The following is an 18,522-nucleotide window of genomic DNA, read 5'->3' on the forward strand; positions in this document are numbered from 1 at the left end:
CTAACCTGCCTCTCCAGAACAAACGTATTAAATGTTTTTTCCTTTAACATTAGTTTAGACCTGGAACTTGATTTCTCAAATTGGAAAGGTCTAGAAACCCGACAGCTATGGTTTACAATATAGAGTGTGTGCAGAAGTTCTGAGACAAGACATCAGTAACAAGGGTATCCTGCCTGTTTTGTGTATCTACAGTGTATTAGAGTGAAGGTACCACAGTGATTTAAATATTACTTTATTTGAGCCTTAATGTTTCAACTCTGGATCGGGAGCATCCAAAAGGAATTAATTTTGCAATCAACTACAAATTCTCGAAGCTTTTTCTTAAAAAAGGTTTAAAAAATCTTGTCTGTTAATATTAGCTGAATAAAAAAAAAGAAATCTTATTTACAACAAATTTCTCACAAGATAGGGTTGGGATCAAGGTGACTTGCAGCCTGTTAGATTACTTCCTTTTAGAATATCAATCACATCATGACACTACCGTCCATTGGGTTTGCTTCAACCCATCCTAGCTGTTGATCAGCCCAACATAAAGAAATATATTCCGGCATCTCCTGCGAACCTGCCTCTTTAACCCGGAACCTCTGCCCTTGTGCCCCACTAACCAGATTTAGCTCTCTTTCCAATTGAACTCTCTCTACAAGGTCCCCCTCTGGCACATCGAAAGATTAACTTTTGACAGATGTAGCACCACTAACTGAATTTAACAAAGTAACAGACTTAAACTCAAGCAGCGGGAACAGTCAATCCGGGGTAGAGTTCACAAATATTAAGCACGTTTAACTGGTATATGGGGACTTCGTTTGAGTTCAACACTAGCGATGAATCTGCTCTTTGCACATTCCCAAATGATTCCATTTGTCCACCCCATTTCCCAAATGAACCAACAAGATTGGTGGCATTTACATGACATCTAAAAAGAAAGCTCCGGAATGTATGGAAACAAGAATTTGAAGTGATGGATAACATCACATATAGTAAGGTGACAGCAGTAGCTAGCGTGGTACCCATGCAGGAAATGTTTCTGTGCAGACAATGAGTTAGAAACAAATAAAGGACACCTACTGATGAAGCATTTATGTCTATTATCTGGATCATTTATCTATGCTTTGTACACTGGGCAGTGTATTCCCCGCCATACTATAAATCTACAATAATCTGCGCCCTGCCCATTCAAATTAAGACAGTGCACTGGGATTAAATTCAATTTACAATCTGCAATCTTCCTATATTGTATAGCATTAGAATTTTCCTTATGATTTGACGCTTTTCTCCATACTGGATTAAATCGGTCAGTGAGCTGGGTCTAACAGAGCGGTGCACTGGGCGCTGTTATTGCTCTTCTAACCCAGTACAGGTAATGAGATTAGGTGCAGACAAGAAAGTTCACAATAAGAGTATTGGCTTCTAGGAGTCAAGCCCTCTGCCATTCCCGATTAAACATCACGTCGACTTCTGCCGATAGTGAAGTGTCAGGTCCCCTCCACTCTTCCAGATGAAATGTTTCACTGTCCGCAGGTCCATGTTGGGATCGAGCACCTGTAGATTTTAAGGTCAGAAGGTGTTGAGGATCAAAATAATTGACGATATTATCATGCAATGAGGATCACCAAATAAATCTCAAACACAGAACAGGGTAGGGCAAATAACGTGGGTGGAATCAACTGGGTTTCAGCCACTCACTGTATGCTTGCAATCTCTTACGAGGCAATAACAGGATAGATTTTATTTAGCACCTTCACCAAAGAAACTATTCAAAGCACTTCACACGCTAACTTTTTACCCGTCGAGAGTAATTTAAGTAAATCGCCTGGTAAATATTCTGTGCCAACATCTCATCAACAGGTTGATCAATTATTCTGCCTTTGTCAGCGATAGGGAAGTGGCTAAAATTCCCTAAGAATTGGTCCTGGATATTTTTAATTTCCATCTGATTTACAAAAGCAGGTCAGATGAGAGACCACAACCACAGGACAGCATCTTTGACAAAGTTGCACTCACTCTGATGGAGCTATTGGCTCAGGGATCATTACTGGCCAGTGCACTGGGACGCTGCTCTCTTTTTTCAAATAGTGCTACCCAGCCAAGAGGATTTTGGGTCGGAGAGGCAGAATGGGTAGCACAGTGGTTAGCACTTGTTGCCGACAGTGTTAGGGCCCTTGGTTCGATTCCGACCTTGGGCAACTGTGTAGAGTTTTCACTTTCTCCCCGTGTCTGCATGGGTTTCCTCCCAGTCCAAAGATATGCAGGTTAGGTGGATTGGCCATGTTAAATTGCCCCTTAGTTTCCAAAGGTTAGGTGGCCTTATGGGGAATAGGCCAGGGGACTGGGCCTAGGTTAAAGTGCTCTTTCGGAGGGTCGGTGCAGACTCGATGGGCTGAATGGCCTCCTTCTGCACCATAGAGATTCTATGATTCTCAGAGACTTTGATTGTACATCTCATTAAAGGAAGCTAGTACCTGGAGCAGTGCAGCACTCCCTCTCTGCTGCAGTGTAGGGTCAGCCTACATTTGAGAGTGGTTCACTGTCACAGAATCTCCTGACTCAGAGGATAGGAGTTACTCAGAGGAGTTACTATTGAGCTGATACTGTATAGCACTAAAGCTATTGGTTTGTCTGAGATTAACTGAGAACAGATTAGGGGTCCAACCAACCTGATCTTGACAAAGTAATTCAATCTTCTCCTCTGCCAGAACCGCAATGTCTTCTTCTTTGTCCTGCTCTCCAGGTTTCTCATTGTTTGAAGAGCTGGTTGTTTGCGATTCGTTGTCTAGGTTGATGATCTTCTCGTAAACATGCTCCATCACCTTTCGAACCTGCAGCATGTCGCTAGCTGATAAACGATCTCTGGAAAATGGTTAAGAATTGGTAATCAGTAAGCAGAATTGCAATACAGTCTTTAAATGCTGTTGGGGGAGGGGAAGAGATTAATGTATTAAATCAAATGAAGTCACAAAAAAGGTCTTGGGTGCTAGATATCAAACAGAAAATAAAGCAAAACACTTAAATTCACAGATCAGTCAGTTTCCGAAAAAAAAGTTTACATTTTAGATAGCACTTTCCACAGCTTCAGGACATTCCAAAACACTTTGCACAGCCAATGAAACACCTTTGAAGTGTAGACATGTTGTAATGTGGCAGATAATTTTAAATCAGCACACTCCCGATGTAATAATCTTTATCAGTGTCACAAGTAGGCTTGCATTAACACTGCAATGAAGTTACTGTGAAGATTATGCGGCAACTGCACAAGGTGTTAGTGAAGCCACACCTGTGTTCAGTTTTGGTCTCCTTACCTGAGAAAGGACGTACTGGTGCTGGAGGGTGCGCAGAGGAGATTCACTCGGTTAATCCCAGAGTCGAGGGGGCTGGTTTACGAGGAGAATTTGAGCAGACTGGGAATGTACTCGTTGGAATTTAGAAGGATGCGGGGGATCGTATAGAAACATATAGAATTATGAAGGGAATAGGATAGATGCGGGCAGGTTGTTTCCACTGGTGGTTGAAAGCAGAACTAGGGGGCATAGCCTAGATTTAGGTCTGAGTTTAGGAGGAACTTCTTCACCTAAAGAGTTGTGAATCTATGGAATTCCCTGCCCAGTGAAGCAGTTGAGGCTTCTTCATCAAATGTTTTCAAGATAAAAATATAGTTTTTTGAAGAATAAAGGGTTATGGTGTTCGGGCGGGAAAGTGGAGCTGATTCCACAAAAGATCAGCCATGATCTCATTGAATGGCGGAGCAGGCTCGCAGGGCCAGATGGCCTACTCCTGCTCCTAGTTCTTTTGAAAATCCCCTAGTCACCATACTCCAGCAGCTGTTCGGGTGGACAGAGGGAGGATTTAGAATGTCCAATTCACCTAACAAGCACATATTTTGGGACTTGTGGGAGGAAAACGGAGCACCTGGAGAAAACGCACACAGACACAGAGAGAACGTGGAGACTCACATTGACAGTGACCCAAGGCAGGAATCGAACCGGGGGTCCTGATGCTGTGAAACAACAATGCTAACCACTGTGCTACCGTGCCATCCATCTGTTTTTACGATATTGATTGAAGGACAAATATCCTGGGCAGGAGACCAGGGAAAACTCCCCGTTTCAAAATAGTGTCATGGGATCTTTCATATCCACCCGAGAGAGAGCAGATAGGACCTCAGTTTGATGTTGATACAAAAGATGGCACCCCTGACAGTGCAGCACTCACTCAGTGCATCGCACTGGACTGCCAGCTTAGATTTTTGTGCTCAAGTCTCTGGAGTGGGACTTAAACCCATAACTTTCTGACTCAAGAGATAATATTGCCACCAACTGAGCCACAGCTAGAAGAAAAAACATTTACCCCCTACTCAAAACATTTCCCGAGATTTTTGATCCCCAGATGTTGCGGGATCAGCCGTCACTCCTGTATTGTGTTTTTATTTAATTATTTTATTCCCCCCAACTACCACAAATATATCGCAAGGACTGTGGTGTCTTTAACAATCACGGGGTGGCATGGTGGCACTGCTGCCTCACAGTGCCAGAAACCCGGGTTTGATTCTGACCTCAAGTGACAGTCTGTGTGGAGTTTGCATTTTCTGCAAGGGTCTGCGTGAATGGGTTGGCTATGTTAAATTGCCCCGAGGTGGGATTACAGGGATAGAGTGAGGGATTGGACCTAGGTAGGGTGCTCTTTCAGAGGGCTGGGGCAGATTTGATGCAGATTTATTTTTTTTTAAAAAATAAATAAATTTAGAGTACCCAATTTTATTTTTCAATTTAAGGGGCAATTTAGCGTGGCCAATCCACCTACCCTGCACATCTTTTTGGGTTGTGGGGGTGAGATCCACGCAGACACGGGGAAAATGTGCAAACTCCACACGGACAGTGACCAGAGGCCGTGATCGGAACCGGGTCCCACATACATACAATTTACAATGCAGAAGGAGGCCATTCAGCCCATCGAGTCTGCACCGGCCCTTGGAAAGAGCATGCTACTCAAGCCCATGCCTCCACCCCATCCCCGTAACCCCACCGAACCTTTTTGGACACTAAGGGCAATTTAGCATGGCAGTTCCACCTAAACTGCACATCTTTGGACTGTGGGAGGAAACCGGAGCACCCGGAGGAAATCCACGCAGACACGGGGAGGACGTGCAGACTTCGCATAGACAGTCACCCAAGCCGGGAATCGAACCTGGGATCCTGGAGCTGTGAAGCAACTGTGCTAACCATTGTGCTACCGTGCTGCCCACCGTCCTGTGTGCTGTGAGGCAGCAGCGCTAACCACTGCGCCACCATGCCACCCGATTCTGTGATTTGTAACATCAAAACAAGATACAGAATGATATTTATTTACAGAATATTTACTTTTCGCAGTGACTCTCATTTACAGTGCATAGCAGGTGCAGAAGATAAATGAGGCCTTGCACTGTGGCTCACATTGGGAGAACAAACTAAGGCCGAGATGCTATCTGCTGTAGACTATACAGAATCAGGTTGGCCAAAGGTTTCTATATTAAATCAGGATTATTAGAGGCTTTCAGATTAAACTGATCAGTTTGCAAATCTCAAACCACAGCATTGGTTCAGGAATTCAAATAAAAAACAGACACAAACACGATTGTGTTTATAAACTGCTGCTGCTCCTTCTCAGTGAAACTTGGCAAAAGCACTGGCTGTATTTTGAGAGCTCAGCACAAAGAACCCAATTATTGAGAACATTTTGTTCTTGGGATCAGTGTTAAAGTTACACGAGAAATATTGCAGTGCAGGAGTGAGCCGCCGGAATCAGAATTAGCAGTTTCAGGACACCCTGAACATTTGCAAATACATCCGAGTTAAAATATTCACTGGCCATCATGGGCCTCATGGATTTAACTTGTAGGTGATTGACTCTTCATTTCCTCAGACATGCCCCAGCAAGTCACTCAGTTATAAAACAGCTGGCAAGTTCAAAGAAAGCCCAGTACTGCCTTCTCGAGGCAACCAAGATTGGGTAATAAATATAGTCTTGACTCAATGACCACATTCACCGGGGCAACATATTTGAAACTTAATTTGCTCTCGGGTGAACCTGGAAAATTAAGAATCCTCAGACTGGCTTTGGGAATGTGAAAGGTACTAGCCCAGCTCGTGATAGGTTTAAAGGATTTGACGGGTATCTGCTTGGGAAAGAAGGGTTATGAGAAAAAGTGAGTATATTTGACGGAAACAAAGTGGCACCACAGCTATCAAAACAGGAAAGCGGGTACTCGAAGTGGAATGGCCTGCCCCGGCTCCGACACTCTTTTTTCAGGCTCGCAAAGGTTTCTTGAAAACGAAAGCAGACATCAATAGCGTATGCTGAAGGAGTCGAAACTGAACCAGCACAATTGGATACTAATTAGGGGGCAGCATCAAATAGAGATAGAAGGTCAGTGTTGCTGATTGTGCTGTTCCTCCTTCTGGAGTAGCAGCTTGCCTCTACTGGACTGACCAGCAGAGAACGGGGACTTCCATCCTCCAACACTCCTCTATGCAATGGGCTACTGATTTAGCCTTCAGACACATTTTTAAGCTTCCAACCGAATTACATCCAGATATTTAATAGGATTAATAAGCTTTTTCTTTCCTCTTGTAACGGACAGTGTCTTTGTTTATAAACCCTTTTCCATTAAAATCCTCAGCCGTAATTCTCCATGTAGTTAAGACTGTTAAGAGATATTAATCGCACTGCCCTATTATATTCTTAAAACACAGCTCAGGAAGAATGTTGGTGCCCCTCAGAATGGTAGATCAAAGGGGATTAGTGATGGCGAATAGTGCCAATTAGGGAATGACCATATACATATTTGGAATGGAGTATGCCTGATGGCCTACTCTCTCCGGACAATCTTTTCCAACTAAGGATCCCCTAATGCTTCAGAATGCTGGTTGCCAGGTTTATTTCTGCCTGAACTGTCTTTTGGTTAGCAGCACAGAGTAGCAGCACCAGAGCACAACGCACATTAAACATTTTAACATTTTAAAAAGGAAAAACTTTCAGTTAATGCTAACTGTCGGTTAATCTTTTGTAAACAGATTTCCCCAACCACTCATTATAATCACAATAAACACTGAAAGACTAAACCAAGTAGGATCAAGTTCAGTACGTCTTTATACAACACCAGATTTTCAATCACTACAGTATCACTTCACAAAATTCACCCCTTTGATCATTTAAGTGCAATATTTGATGTACAAACTCAACAGCTTTAAACCTTCACTTGCACATTCCCTCTGAACTAATTGAGGCCCAAACCATAAAAGATCCAAAAGTGAAGAAAAAGACACAATTGTTCTCAGCTTTAATGCAACACAAATTCTCAGCTGAGGTAAAATGTCTATTGTTCCAAAGAGCTCTTAAATCGCGCCTACTTACTTCTTAAGTGTCTTTGCTCCTGAAGAAGAATGAGGCTGCAGGTAGAATGGGATCTTGTTGAATTTGGGCATGTTTTTCTACAAAAGAGTGTAAAAACATTAGAGGGGCACAGAAAGTTCACAGTTATCACAAAGACAAAGAAATCTAGAGCAGGAAACTCAAAGGGAAAGTCAAAGTTAAGACACCTTATGGGATTTTTCTATTGGGTCGAGGTGTGTTTACAAAATGTAGGTGAGAGAGATTCTCATTCAAAATTCAGCCACAGTCAGATTTCCCATCATTCAGTTTTTTAAAATGGGAAATGAAAGCAAGCACCATTGCAGGAAATGTATTTTGTTTTAAGTAAAAAATTCAAGGGGGGGGGAAATGCAAGTTTAAAGTGGTTGCATTAAGGTGGAATGCCGGCTTTCTAATCACAGGCAAAATGTTATTGCTTTTGAGAGAGAACACAGGCGAGGAACCAAGATAATGCTTGGTACCAGAGACACAAGGAACTAGGAAAGTTCAATTTAAAGTTAAATTTTAATCAAGTTTAATCTTCTTGTTAAAGGTGAGGTAACGCAATTGAAGCCTGACATGAAGAATGTTGATCTTGGCAAATGGTTCACTATGGTGAAAGATTGAACTATCATGGCAACAACTGCTGGCACATTAATTTGAAAAGATACAATTTAGAAGCCAAATGTGATAGGGAGTACTCTCCTGCCGCCAAGTGCCAGGTAGGCGATTTATTGACTGTACATACCAAGCTGATCCCAGTCCAAGATAAACTTGTGGAGCTCAGCTTAAGCAATTTCTGCAAAAACACAATTTGCTTCAATACCCATTTGGAACAAAGGATGGGAGAAAACTGGAGTATCGCCAGTTCTGATCGCCAACCAATAATGTCTCCCAGAATACACATGAACATTATCAAGGGCAGGATTCAGTGGGCTAGGTGCTCCACGCTCAAAAGCATGAAGAACTAGCTAAGGCACCAAGGCGACGTCTCCAAGGACCTAGTGATCTTGCAAAACGTCTCAACTCCAATGGAAGTCACTTCACAATCCTAAAAATCAGAGCGTTTCAATTGGACGCAAAATATATTTCATTTGGAAATTTGGAATAAATCACTTAATTGTTCGCTGTTAATTTAATAACTAAACAATTCAGTAGAGTGTTCCTCTAATTCTTGCATTTTGCCAACTATAATTACTCCACCATCGCTGACCATGCCTTTAGTTGCCTAGATGGCAAAATGTGGAATACTCGCCCTACACCTTGCTGCTTTATCTCACTTTCTTCCTCCAAAACACATAAAACCTACTCTGACCAAGTTTTGGTCACCTGACCATGTGGCGCATATGTACTTTATTTTTAATGCTCCTGTGAAGTGCCTTGAGGAATTTCATTATCAATATATGCTGTTGTATAGTGGTGAAACTGGTTTTGAATATCAAATGAATATGCAGCGTTTAGAGATCTGGGATGTTAGGAGCATATCTGTGCTGGTGAAAGGACTGAGTCAGATAGTGACTTACATCCACAGTGATGTCGATAACCCACTGAGGCACAGTTTCATTCAGAAGCATGGATTCGGTTTCACCTCCTGCATCTCGACACAAAAGCCTGCAAAGAATTTAATAAAGTTCTACTATCATTGCTTAATGAATTAGGAATAGGCACAAGGGAAAACGTACATGTGTTGACGACAGCTTTGAAAAGCAGAATATTCATGAACCTGGGCAATAAGAAACAAAATGGTTCTGTTAACTGAATTAAATCTATTGTGCAAACCAAGATTAGTTTTGTCCTTTCCATTTTCAATGCCAGAATTAATGTTTAATTTCTCCTCGGCTTGGTTGGCAGTTGTAATGTAAAAGGAGTAGGCATTGGTCGAGGCTGATTAGTTAACATTCTCCCAAGGACATGCACTGAAACCTACATGTAGTCTATACTGCTACTGGCCACAGCAATATTGGAAGATATGGTATTAGAAAGTACCTGAAAAGAGTGCGACCACCAGCCTCACCAAATATGACTGGAGTGTGTGGCGGCACCTGGAAATATCCATTGCCTTTCTGTATCCGATTCTCTTGTTCGCCATTAACTGAAATTAAAAAAAATCTTCAATTTTCTTAAATAGAATATATTTTTTAAGTTGGCTATTTGGTTTACATAGATCTATTACCATTTAAAAAAAAAAAAAAAAAAAAAATCGCAATTTGGCCGAGACGATTCAACAGCCGTAACAAATTCTTCCATCTCTGCTGCTATAAAATAAGCGATATAGGAACAGAACTGCAGCACAGAAACAGGCCATTTGATCCAACTGGTCTAAGTCAGTGTTAAAGTTCCAGGTGAACCCCCTTCCAATATTCCCAGCTATTCCTTTCTCCCTCATGTGCTTATCTAGCTTGTCCATAACTGTATCCATGCTATTCACCTCAACTACTCCGCATGGTAGAAAGGGGCACTCTGTGGGTGTGGGTAAAGAAGTTTCTTCTGAATTCGACATTTGATGTACAACTGGCTACTTTTACATCTCTGCTGTCTAGCTTTGCATTTTTCCACTGCTATTATTGCATTTTAATCATACCTGCCTTTCAAACTCAAAGACAATCAAACAGTCCACATTAGAACATCCACTCAACCAAGCTAGCAGACCGAGTTAATATCTGCAAAATAATGACACACGCGCAGGAATGTAATAAGAGAGCATTAAGTTTTCACACAGAGGAAGAGAAAGAGGCCTTTCAGCCCCTGGAGTCTGTTCCACTATTCAGTTAGATCATGGATAATCTGTAGCCCCATCGCACTGGCTTGGCTAGCAATAGCCCATCGAACTCAGATTTAAATTTATTAATTGAACTAGCAGCTATTGATTTTTGTGGGAACTCAGGTGATTGAAAATCCTACTGCTCTTTGTTTTAAAATCTTTATACAGAACCAAAACAATGTGGATAGCAACCGCAACATCTTATTAAACAGGTTTTTCTCAACCGCCCTCATCTTCCTGGTAGTGTATCGTAGTGTCTAATATAGGCATCCATTGTATTTCATGTTGCTGTTTGAGCCACGTATGCTTTTTCAGCTTTGAAAAATTAGTGCCGAGATTCACTAATCTCACCAACATCACCTACCAACAGCATCTAATGAGAACAATCAAGTTTGAATGTATAGCATTGCCAGAAAGAAACAATTTATTCTCAATCAGTGCTAAAACGCTCAATCAATTACTGCATTCAGGCAGAACTCAAACCTATACAAAAGAACAAACTTTAACATAACATAACCATTTCTCTTCGCAAGGCTGTCGGAAATTGTAGCGCATCCCAAGAAAGGAAATAATCACTGGCAGAAATAACTTAATGCCAGACAAATACCGCATTCATTGACCAAATGGAGAAAATAAACCTCCGCAATAGGGACACAAAAGGGACTGGCTTCTTTTTGCCCAGTTAGTTTTTCTGCACTTCTACTTTTGAAGGAAGAGTCAAGTGTCAGCTCATCTGTTACATTTACTTAACTCTTTTCAAAATCTTGCTCCAGCTCATAATTCAACCATGTCTTCTGTCCCCTCCCTTGATCTCTACTTTCCCTATTGCCCCCACTGCACAATCTTCTCTTCCTCCTTGATGCAAAACATGCTAAGATGTCTTCTTGCATGCGAGATGCAGTGTGTGAAATAAGTTAATATTTAATACCGTAAAATCATGTGCTCTATCCCTGTTTACTGTGTTATAGTCTCATTTATTTGAACTGCATAAATGCAAGTTATTTCTTCCGAACCTGCACTAATCTGCTTCTGACTGTAATATTATCTTTTAATCTCAGGTTTCCAATTTTTTTGCGTCTGCTGCAGCCAGAAGAGTTTGATAAAAAAAGAAGTCTCTGTGAGAGTTTGGCTGGGAAAGAAGGCTCAAATTATAAAGGAGGTAGCTGGGTTGAAATTCCACCACAGACAACTGATGGGATTCTTGTTGTTTGGCACCACTCCCTTTATTGCGCATTTTTATTTTAGATAGTGACAAAACATCTCAAATGAAAACTGGATATGCTCGCCATATAATGGCCAAATCAGGATTCCTGGACAAGCAACGTATTATTATATCAATGGCCAATAGGCCATCAGTTTGCCTGGTGTATCGAGTTTCCAATATGACCACTGGGACGTTCCCAAAATGTACTTCTGCTCAGAGGGCATCTGAGAGTCAACCACGTTGCTGTGGATCTGATGTCACATGTAGGCAGATTTCTTCCCTAAAGGACATTAGTGAACCAGATGGATTTTTACGACAATCGACAATGATTTCATGATCATTAGACTTTTCATTCTAGATTTTTATTTAATTAAAATATCATCTATTATGGTGGGATTTAAACCTGGATCCCCAGAGCTTGTCTTGGGTCTCTGGATTGCTAGTCCAGTGACAATACCACTATGCCACTGCCTACCCAAAGGCAATGCTATTGAGTGTTACGGGGAGATAGATTCTCTCTTGTTGGAGATGGTCATTGTTGGGCACTTGATGTGCATCTTACTTGCCACTTATCAGCCTAAGCCTGAGTATTAAGTCTTGCGGCATATGTGCATGGGCTGCTTCAGTATCTGAGGAGTCGCAAATGTTGCTGAACATTGCGCAATCATCAGCGTACATCAACTTCAATTTTTGAAGTAATTCTACACTCATTAATTTGCTCTTAAGACTACTTCTGATGCGAAATACTGACCCATATTCATTTCATTTTCCTCTTCATCCATCGGAATGATGTGTGTTCTTGGCCAATATTCCAACAAAGCCTGCAGCAACAGTCCTCCAAGGTTAACTGCAACATGGAAGCAATCAATTTAAACAAAACTAAAATCACAAATAAAAAGATCCACCTGACTGCTTTGAAGACAATAAGTTAGATATTTAAAATCATAATCATAATTCAGAAATGTACAAGACCTAAAGAGACCTTTTTAAAAAAAATAAATTTAGCGTGCCAAATTAATTTTTTTCCAATAAAGGGGCAATTTAGCGTGGCCAATCCACCTACCCTGCACATCTTTGGGTTGTGGGGGCAGAACCCACACAAACACGGGGAGAATGTGCAAACTCCACACAGACAGTGATCCAGAGTCGGACGAACGTGGGACCTCGGCGACGTGAGGCAGCAATGCTAACCACTCCATCACCGTGCTGCCCTCGAAAGAGACCTTTCTGATCTCCAGGACATGACAATTTTCATAACATTTTGGACACATACTTTTCCCGTGCGTAAATGATGGAGAGAATTGAAAGCGGAAGTAGACTATTCCACCGCTCAAACCGATTCAGCCATTCAATTCGATAAGACCCATGTCTCAGAACGCAATTGGCCCAACAGGGTGTATCCATACACCTCAATACCCTTGCCAAAGAACCCCACAATCCCACATCTTGAAAATTTCAACTGCTCTGCACAGCAGGCATGCATAGCCTTTTGGGAGAGTGCGTCCCAAATTTCCACTCCCATTGAAGTGAAACGGGCTTTCTGATTTTTCTTCTATATGCACAAGCTTTCAGTTACCTTGTCAAATACCTTCAGCATTTCAACAGACAACTGTCTGAACAAGGAAATATAATTTATGCAAGCATTTCAATTGCAATTTTTTCAGATCGGGGATAATTCGGTGGAATCTGCCCTGTACTTCTTCCAAAACCAATATATTGTCCTTGAGGTCTGGCATTGAAGAGTTGGGGTCTGATCAAGGCTTTGAACAACTGAAACATCAGTTCCTCACTTTTGTATTCCAACCCTCTTGCAAGAAAGGACATTTTGAATTAGCCTTTTTGATTACTTTTTGTTCTTGAGCATTAGCTTTCGTGATTGGTGACCAGGGACACTCAAATCTCTTTACTCCCTCATACTTCTAGCCTCTCACTACAAGATGATATTTTAATTGGTCTTTCTCAGATCCAAAGCAGATAACGAGCAGCAGGGTGGCATTGTGGATAACACAATTGCTTCACAGCTCCAGAATCCCAGGTTCGATTCCGGCTTGGGTCACTGTCTGTACGGAGTCTGCACATCCTCCCCATGTGTGCGTGGGTTTTCTCTGGGTGCTCCGGTTTCCTCCCACAGTCCAAAGACGTGGCAGCACGGCAGCACAAGAGGATAGGACTGTGGCTTCACAGCGCCAGGGTCCCAGGTTCGATTCCTTGCTGGGTCACTGTCTGTGCGGAGTCTGCACGTTCTCCCCGTGTCTGCGTGGGTTTCCTCCGGGTGCTCCGGTTTCCTCCCACAGTCCAAAGATGTGCAGGTTAGGTGGATTGGCCATGCTAAATTGCCCTTAGTGTCCAAAATTGCCCTCAGTGTTGGGTAGGGCTATTGGGTTATGGGGATAGGGTGGGGTTGTGGGCTTGGGTAGGGTGCTCTTTCCAAGAGCCGGTGCAGACTCGATGGGCCAAATGGTTTCCTTCTGCACTGTAAATTCTATGATGACTACACAAATGCCCATATGTTGAATTTTACCTCGTGTAGTTTTGCCCATTCATTTAGATTGCCTGTGCCCCCTGATAACTTATCTGCCTAATTTAATGTCATCTGCACTTGGATGCACTATTCCCTGTTCCTTCATACGTGAAGATTCACTTGCATTCCAATTAATTTCCAGAGATTGACTTGACTGGATGCCAAATGCCCGCACACATCTAGCAATCTCCAGGGTGACTCACACGATTGCCATGATTATTTTTTTTACTACAACATTAAGCTTCGCAGTAAGAACTTGATCTTCATATCATAAGAGCAACCAATAAATCTCTGCTTTCCCCAGCAGGTCTGTGTGTGCCCCACAGTTCAATTATTTTCTCTTTTACTTTGATTTAAAACTTTCCCAAAATTTAGAAGTTAAAATGAAATGCATCATCCAGCTCAGTCACGACACTGTGAAAACAAAGACCCAACAACCACAGGGACAGCAGTACACAGTACGTAAAATTGACAGCACAGGCCCTTCGGCCCAACTGGTCACTGCCTCACATGAACGTCCTCCCACCCAAAGTAAGAGTCATAGCTGCTGGGTAGTAAATAGACCTATATCAATTATTTTTCTGTCAAATATTTCTTCTTGGGATGTGAGCACCACTTGCAAGGCCATTATTTATTGCTCAGCCCCAATGGCTTGGTGTTGCATCATCTTTAACTGAGTGTCTTGGGGGGGAGGGGGTGCCATTTCAGAGAGCAGTTAGGTCAACCACATCCCTGTGGCTCTGGAATCTCAAGTGGGGGCAAATTGGCAGATTTCCTCCCCTGAAGAACATTGATAGGATAAAGACCAGATGGGGGTTTTTAACGACTATTGTTAGCTTCATCATTACGAGACAAACACTGTATTCCAGAGTTTTCATTATTTCACTGAAATTAAATTATTTCAGCTGAATGTTGGGATTTGAATGCATGCCTCCAGAAAATCAGTCCAGACTTCTGTACTATAAGCTCAGTAGCAATGCCACTACGCGACTGGTATAATCTGGCAATTTTTAAAGGGGTGGTTTAAAAGTGGGAAAGATTTTGTTATTTTTATTTGCAGAAATTGGACAGGCTGGTGTTATCTTCAGCAAAGTCACATGCAAGTGAAATAAAAGCATGTTCCAAATGCATTTGCACAAAATCATTGAAGTTTCATTGCTCAAGGAGCCGGTTTGGCCTAGTTCCATATCACAGCTATTTACTTTAATCCTATTTCCATGCTCTTTTCTCATATCCCTCAATACATTTCTAATTCCCTTGTTAATAACTTGGCTTCAATAACTACTTGCGGTAATGCGAGCTGTATTCTAAACCCTTTGTGCGAACAATTCTCATCTTCATATCTGCTGTGTTTAAGCGAAGAGATTTTTTTAGAAGACATTTTAAAATTGCTCAGGTTCTAATTGCTATTTAATCTTTTGATGCCAACGTCCAGGGAACAAATAACAGCAGCAATTTGCAATCCAGACTTGGTTGCCTTAATATAAAGGAATGGCACAGGTACGGCATTGTTAGTTCTGTTACTGAACTAATAACCCAGAGAATCAGAGTTTAACCACTAAAGCAGTATGAGATTTGAATTCCACGAAATGCTTTCATTTTGCCAAAGGAATCAATTATTTTTCAAATAGACTGGCATTGTCGCTGAACTTCTGAACTTCAATCCAACAAAAGGAAATCAGATTTGCTTTACTCTTCAATATTAGACCACTTATAGCTAATGCTGCTATTATACTGCCAACTTGTTGTTAATGTGAAAGAGAGTTTAAAAAAATTTACCATGAACCTGGCCGATTGTCAATAAAACTCTCTGGTTTTCTAATGTCCTTTACGTCAGGAATGAAACTTTAAAAAAATATATATTTTTATTCTCCTTTTTCACATTTTCTCCCAAATTTACGCCCACCAACAATAAACAATAATCGGTAACGATTATGTCAATCCCCATATCAATAACAATGATCCCATCCTCCCACCAAACCCCAAACATTAGCCCGCATGTTCACATACACAAATGACAAAAAGGAATGAGGAATCACCCACAGTCACCATCAACACACACAGTGCCTCTCCCACAACTCTCCCATCGGGCAGGAGATACAGAAGTCTGAGAACACGCACAAACAGACTCAAAAACAGCTTCTTCCCCACTGTCACCAGACTCCTAAATGACCCTCTTATGGACTGACCTCATTAATACTACACCCTGTATGCTTCATCCGATGCCAGTGCTCATGTAGTTACATTGTATATCTTGTGTTGCCCTATTATGTACTTTCTTTTATTCCCTTTTCTTCCCATGTACTGAATGATCTGCTCGCAGAAAAATACTTTTCACTGTACCTTGGTACACGTGACAATAAACAAATCCAATCCAACCACCTCCACCAACTAATGTTCGATGTTATTCAGTTCTTGAAAGTGCATAATGAATAATGCCCATGAATTGTAGTACTCCACCATCCTTCCCCTCACTTCAAACTTAACCTTCTCAAGAGTCATGAATTCCAACAGGTCCCCCCACGCCAGGGCGCAGGGTGGAGAGGCTGTCCTCCATCCCATCAGGGTCCGCCTTCGGGTGATCAACGAGGCGAAGGCTACAACATCCGCCTCCGCACCCGTGTCCAACCCCGGCTGATCCGACACCCCGAATATGGCCTCCCGAGGGCTCGGGTCCAGTTTCACGTGCACCACTTTAGAGATTACCTTAAAAATCTCCTTCCAGTAATCCTCCAGCTTTGGACCAAAACATATGAACATGATTTGCGCCCCCCCCCCGGCAACGTTCACACACATCTTCTACCCCTTAAAAGAATCAGCTCATCCTCGCGCACGAGGTGGACATGTTCATTCTCTGGAGCACCTCGCACCAGAACCCCTCCTCCATACCCTTTCCCAGTAAGAAGTCTTACAGCACCAGGTTAAAGTCCAACAGGTTTGTTTTAAACACGAGCTTTCCAAGCACTGCTCCTCCCTCAGGTGAATGGAGCAGTGCTCCAAAAGCTCGTGTTTGAAACAAACCTGTTGGACTTTAACCTGGTGTTGTAAGACTTCTTACTGTGCTCACCCCAGTGCAATGCCGGCATCGCCACATCATGGATACCCTCTCCCAACTCTTCCTCCCACTTTGCTTTGATCCCTTCCAGTGGTGCCTTCTCTTCTTCCAAAATAGCTCCGTAAACCACCGATACTAACCCCTTCTCCAGTCCCCCTGTCGTCATCACCTCCGCCAGCATGATGGAGGCCGGCTCCACCGGGAAGCTCTGTATCTCCTTTCTGGCAAAATCCCGAACTTGCAAGTATCAAAACATTTCCCCCTGCTCCAGCCCATACTTCGCTCCCAGCTCCTTCAATCCTGCAAACCGACCCCCAATAAACAAACCGTTTAGTGTCTTAATCCCCTTCTCCTCCCAAATCTGTGGTTCCCCCGAATCGGCATTTCCCTTGACCCTGCCCCCAGCCCGAAGTGTTCCTGCCCCCAGCCCGAAGTGTTGGCGAAACTGCCTCCAAATTCTCAATGAAGCTATTATTACCGGACTCCCTGGGTATTTCCCCTGGGGCCATCGGGAGCGGCGCTGTTGCTAGCGCCATCAATCCCGACCCCCTGCTCAAACTCTCCTCCATTCTGACCCACTGGGAATCAACCCCTCTGATCCACTCCACACTTCTCTACATTCGCCGCCCAGTAATAATACATCAGGTTCGGAAGACCCAAACCGCGCACCTGCGTGCCTTCCCCACTGTGTCAGGAATGAAACTTGTGGCTCTTACCCAGTCCGGCCTATATATGACTACACCAACACCAGCATTATTGCCCTCTGACATAACCCGGTAAAAGCATTCAGCTGCAACAAATTTCTATTAAGAAAAGCATTTCAAGTAGGTGACCCACCACTATCACCGTCTCAAGACAACTAGGGATGAGCAATAAATGCCAGCCTTGACACACTCCGAGAATGAATATATATATTTTTTAAATCCCACTCGTTTCCCTGGCAGATTGACAGATCTGACCTTCGCCAGTTCATTACCTCCCTGAAGCACGCACAGAAAAGGAGAAAACTTTTTAAAATCTGATCTGTGGAAGCAGCCAAAGAAAAAAAAATCTAGGTTATTAACTTCTTTGCTTTCTGCCAGAAGTATTAATTATTTTTTAAACACACTGGCAGTGTCGGCGAACTTAACTTAGAGCCAGAGTTTTTACAGCAAGTGTCATGTGAGAGTACCCTTTAATAAATGAGTGTTTAAGAAATGTACCTTTAAGAAATGGTGCTGCTCATGTTACTGGAGTGATATCAGAGTGTGGGTGGAGCTGAGCTCCACTTCTGTTTTTTTAGTTTCAGTTTGAGAAAGCTTGGGTATGTCTGTGAGCTGAAATGCTGTTGATCTCTGCCATGAAGGACAATCTCTTAATCATTTGTTGAATTCAGAAGAATTATAAATGTTTTCAGTCTTGAATGTAAAGCCTAATGTGCTCCTGTTTGGAGGTTTGTTAAGTTTTTGGATGCTATAAGAACAGCATATAGATTACTTAGTGTTGTATTCTTTGGGTGTTGTATTTGATTTACTGGTTGCTAAGATGTTCACTGTTCGTTTTAGAAAGGTTAACTTGAGTTCATAGAATAAACATGGTTTTATTTTAAAAACGGGTCCATT

The 18,522-nt window shown here is 42.4% G+C and overlaps 1 protein-coding gene across 1 annotated transcript in view; it reads right to left on the reverse strand.

Moving 5' to 3' along the window:
- Positions 1-215: 215 nt before the first annotated feature.
- LOC119966568 (WD repeat-containing protein 48) overlaps positions 216-18,522 on the reverse strand; it is a 162,866-nt gene continuing 144,559 nt past the window's right edge. The window contains exons 14-19 of the mRNA XM_038798480.1: positions 12,097-12,192; positions 9,367-9,472; positions 8,904-8,991; positions 7,384-7,460; positions 2,655-2,847; positions 216-1,539 (exon numbers count right to left, since the gene is read on the reverse strand). Coding sequence (XP_038654408.1) covers positions 1,444-1,539; positions 2,655-2,847; positions 7,384-7,460; positions 8,904-8,991; positions 9,367-9,472; positions 12,097-12,192 — 656 coding nt within the window. The 3' untranslated portion in view covers positions 216-1,443. The remainder of the gene's footprint in view (positions 1,540-2,654; positions 2,848-7,383; positions 7,461-8,903; positions 8,992-9,366; positions 9,473-12,096; positions 12,193-18,522) is intronic.

The sequence above is a fragment of the Scyliorhinus canicula genome, chromosome 5, assembly GCF_902713615.1.
Source record: "Scyliorhinus canicula chromosome 5, sScyCan1.1, whole genome shotgun sequence".
NCBI lineage: Eukaryota > Metazoa > Chordata > Chondrichthyes > Carcharhiniformes > Scyliorhinidae > Scyliorhinus > Scyliorhinus canicula.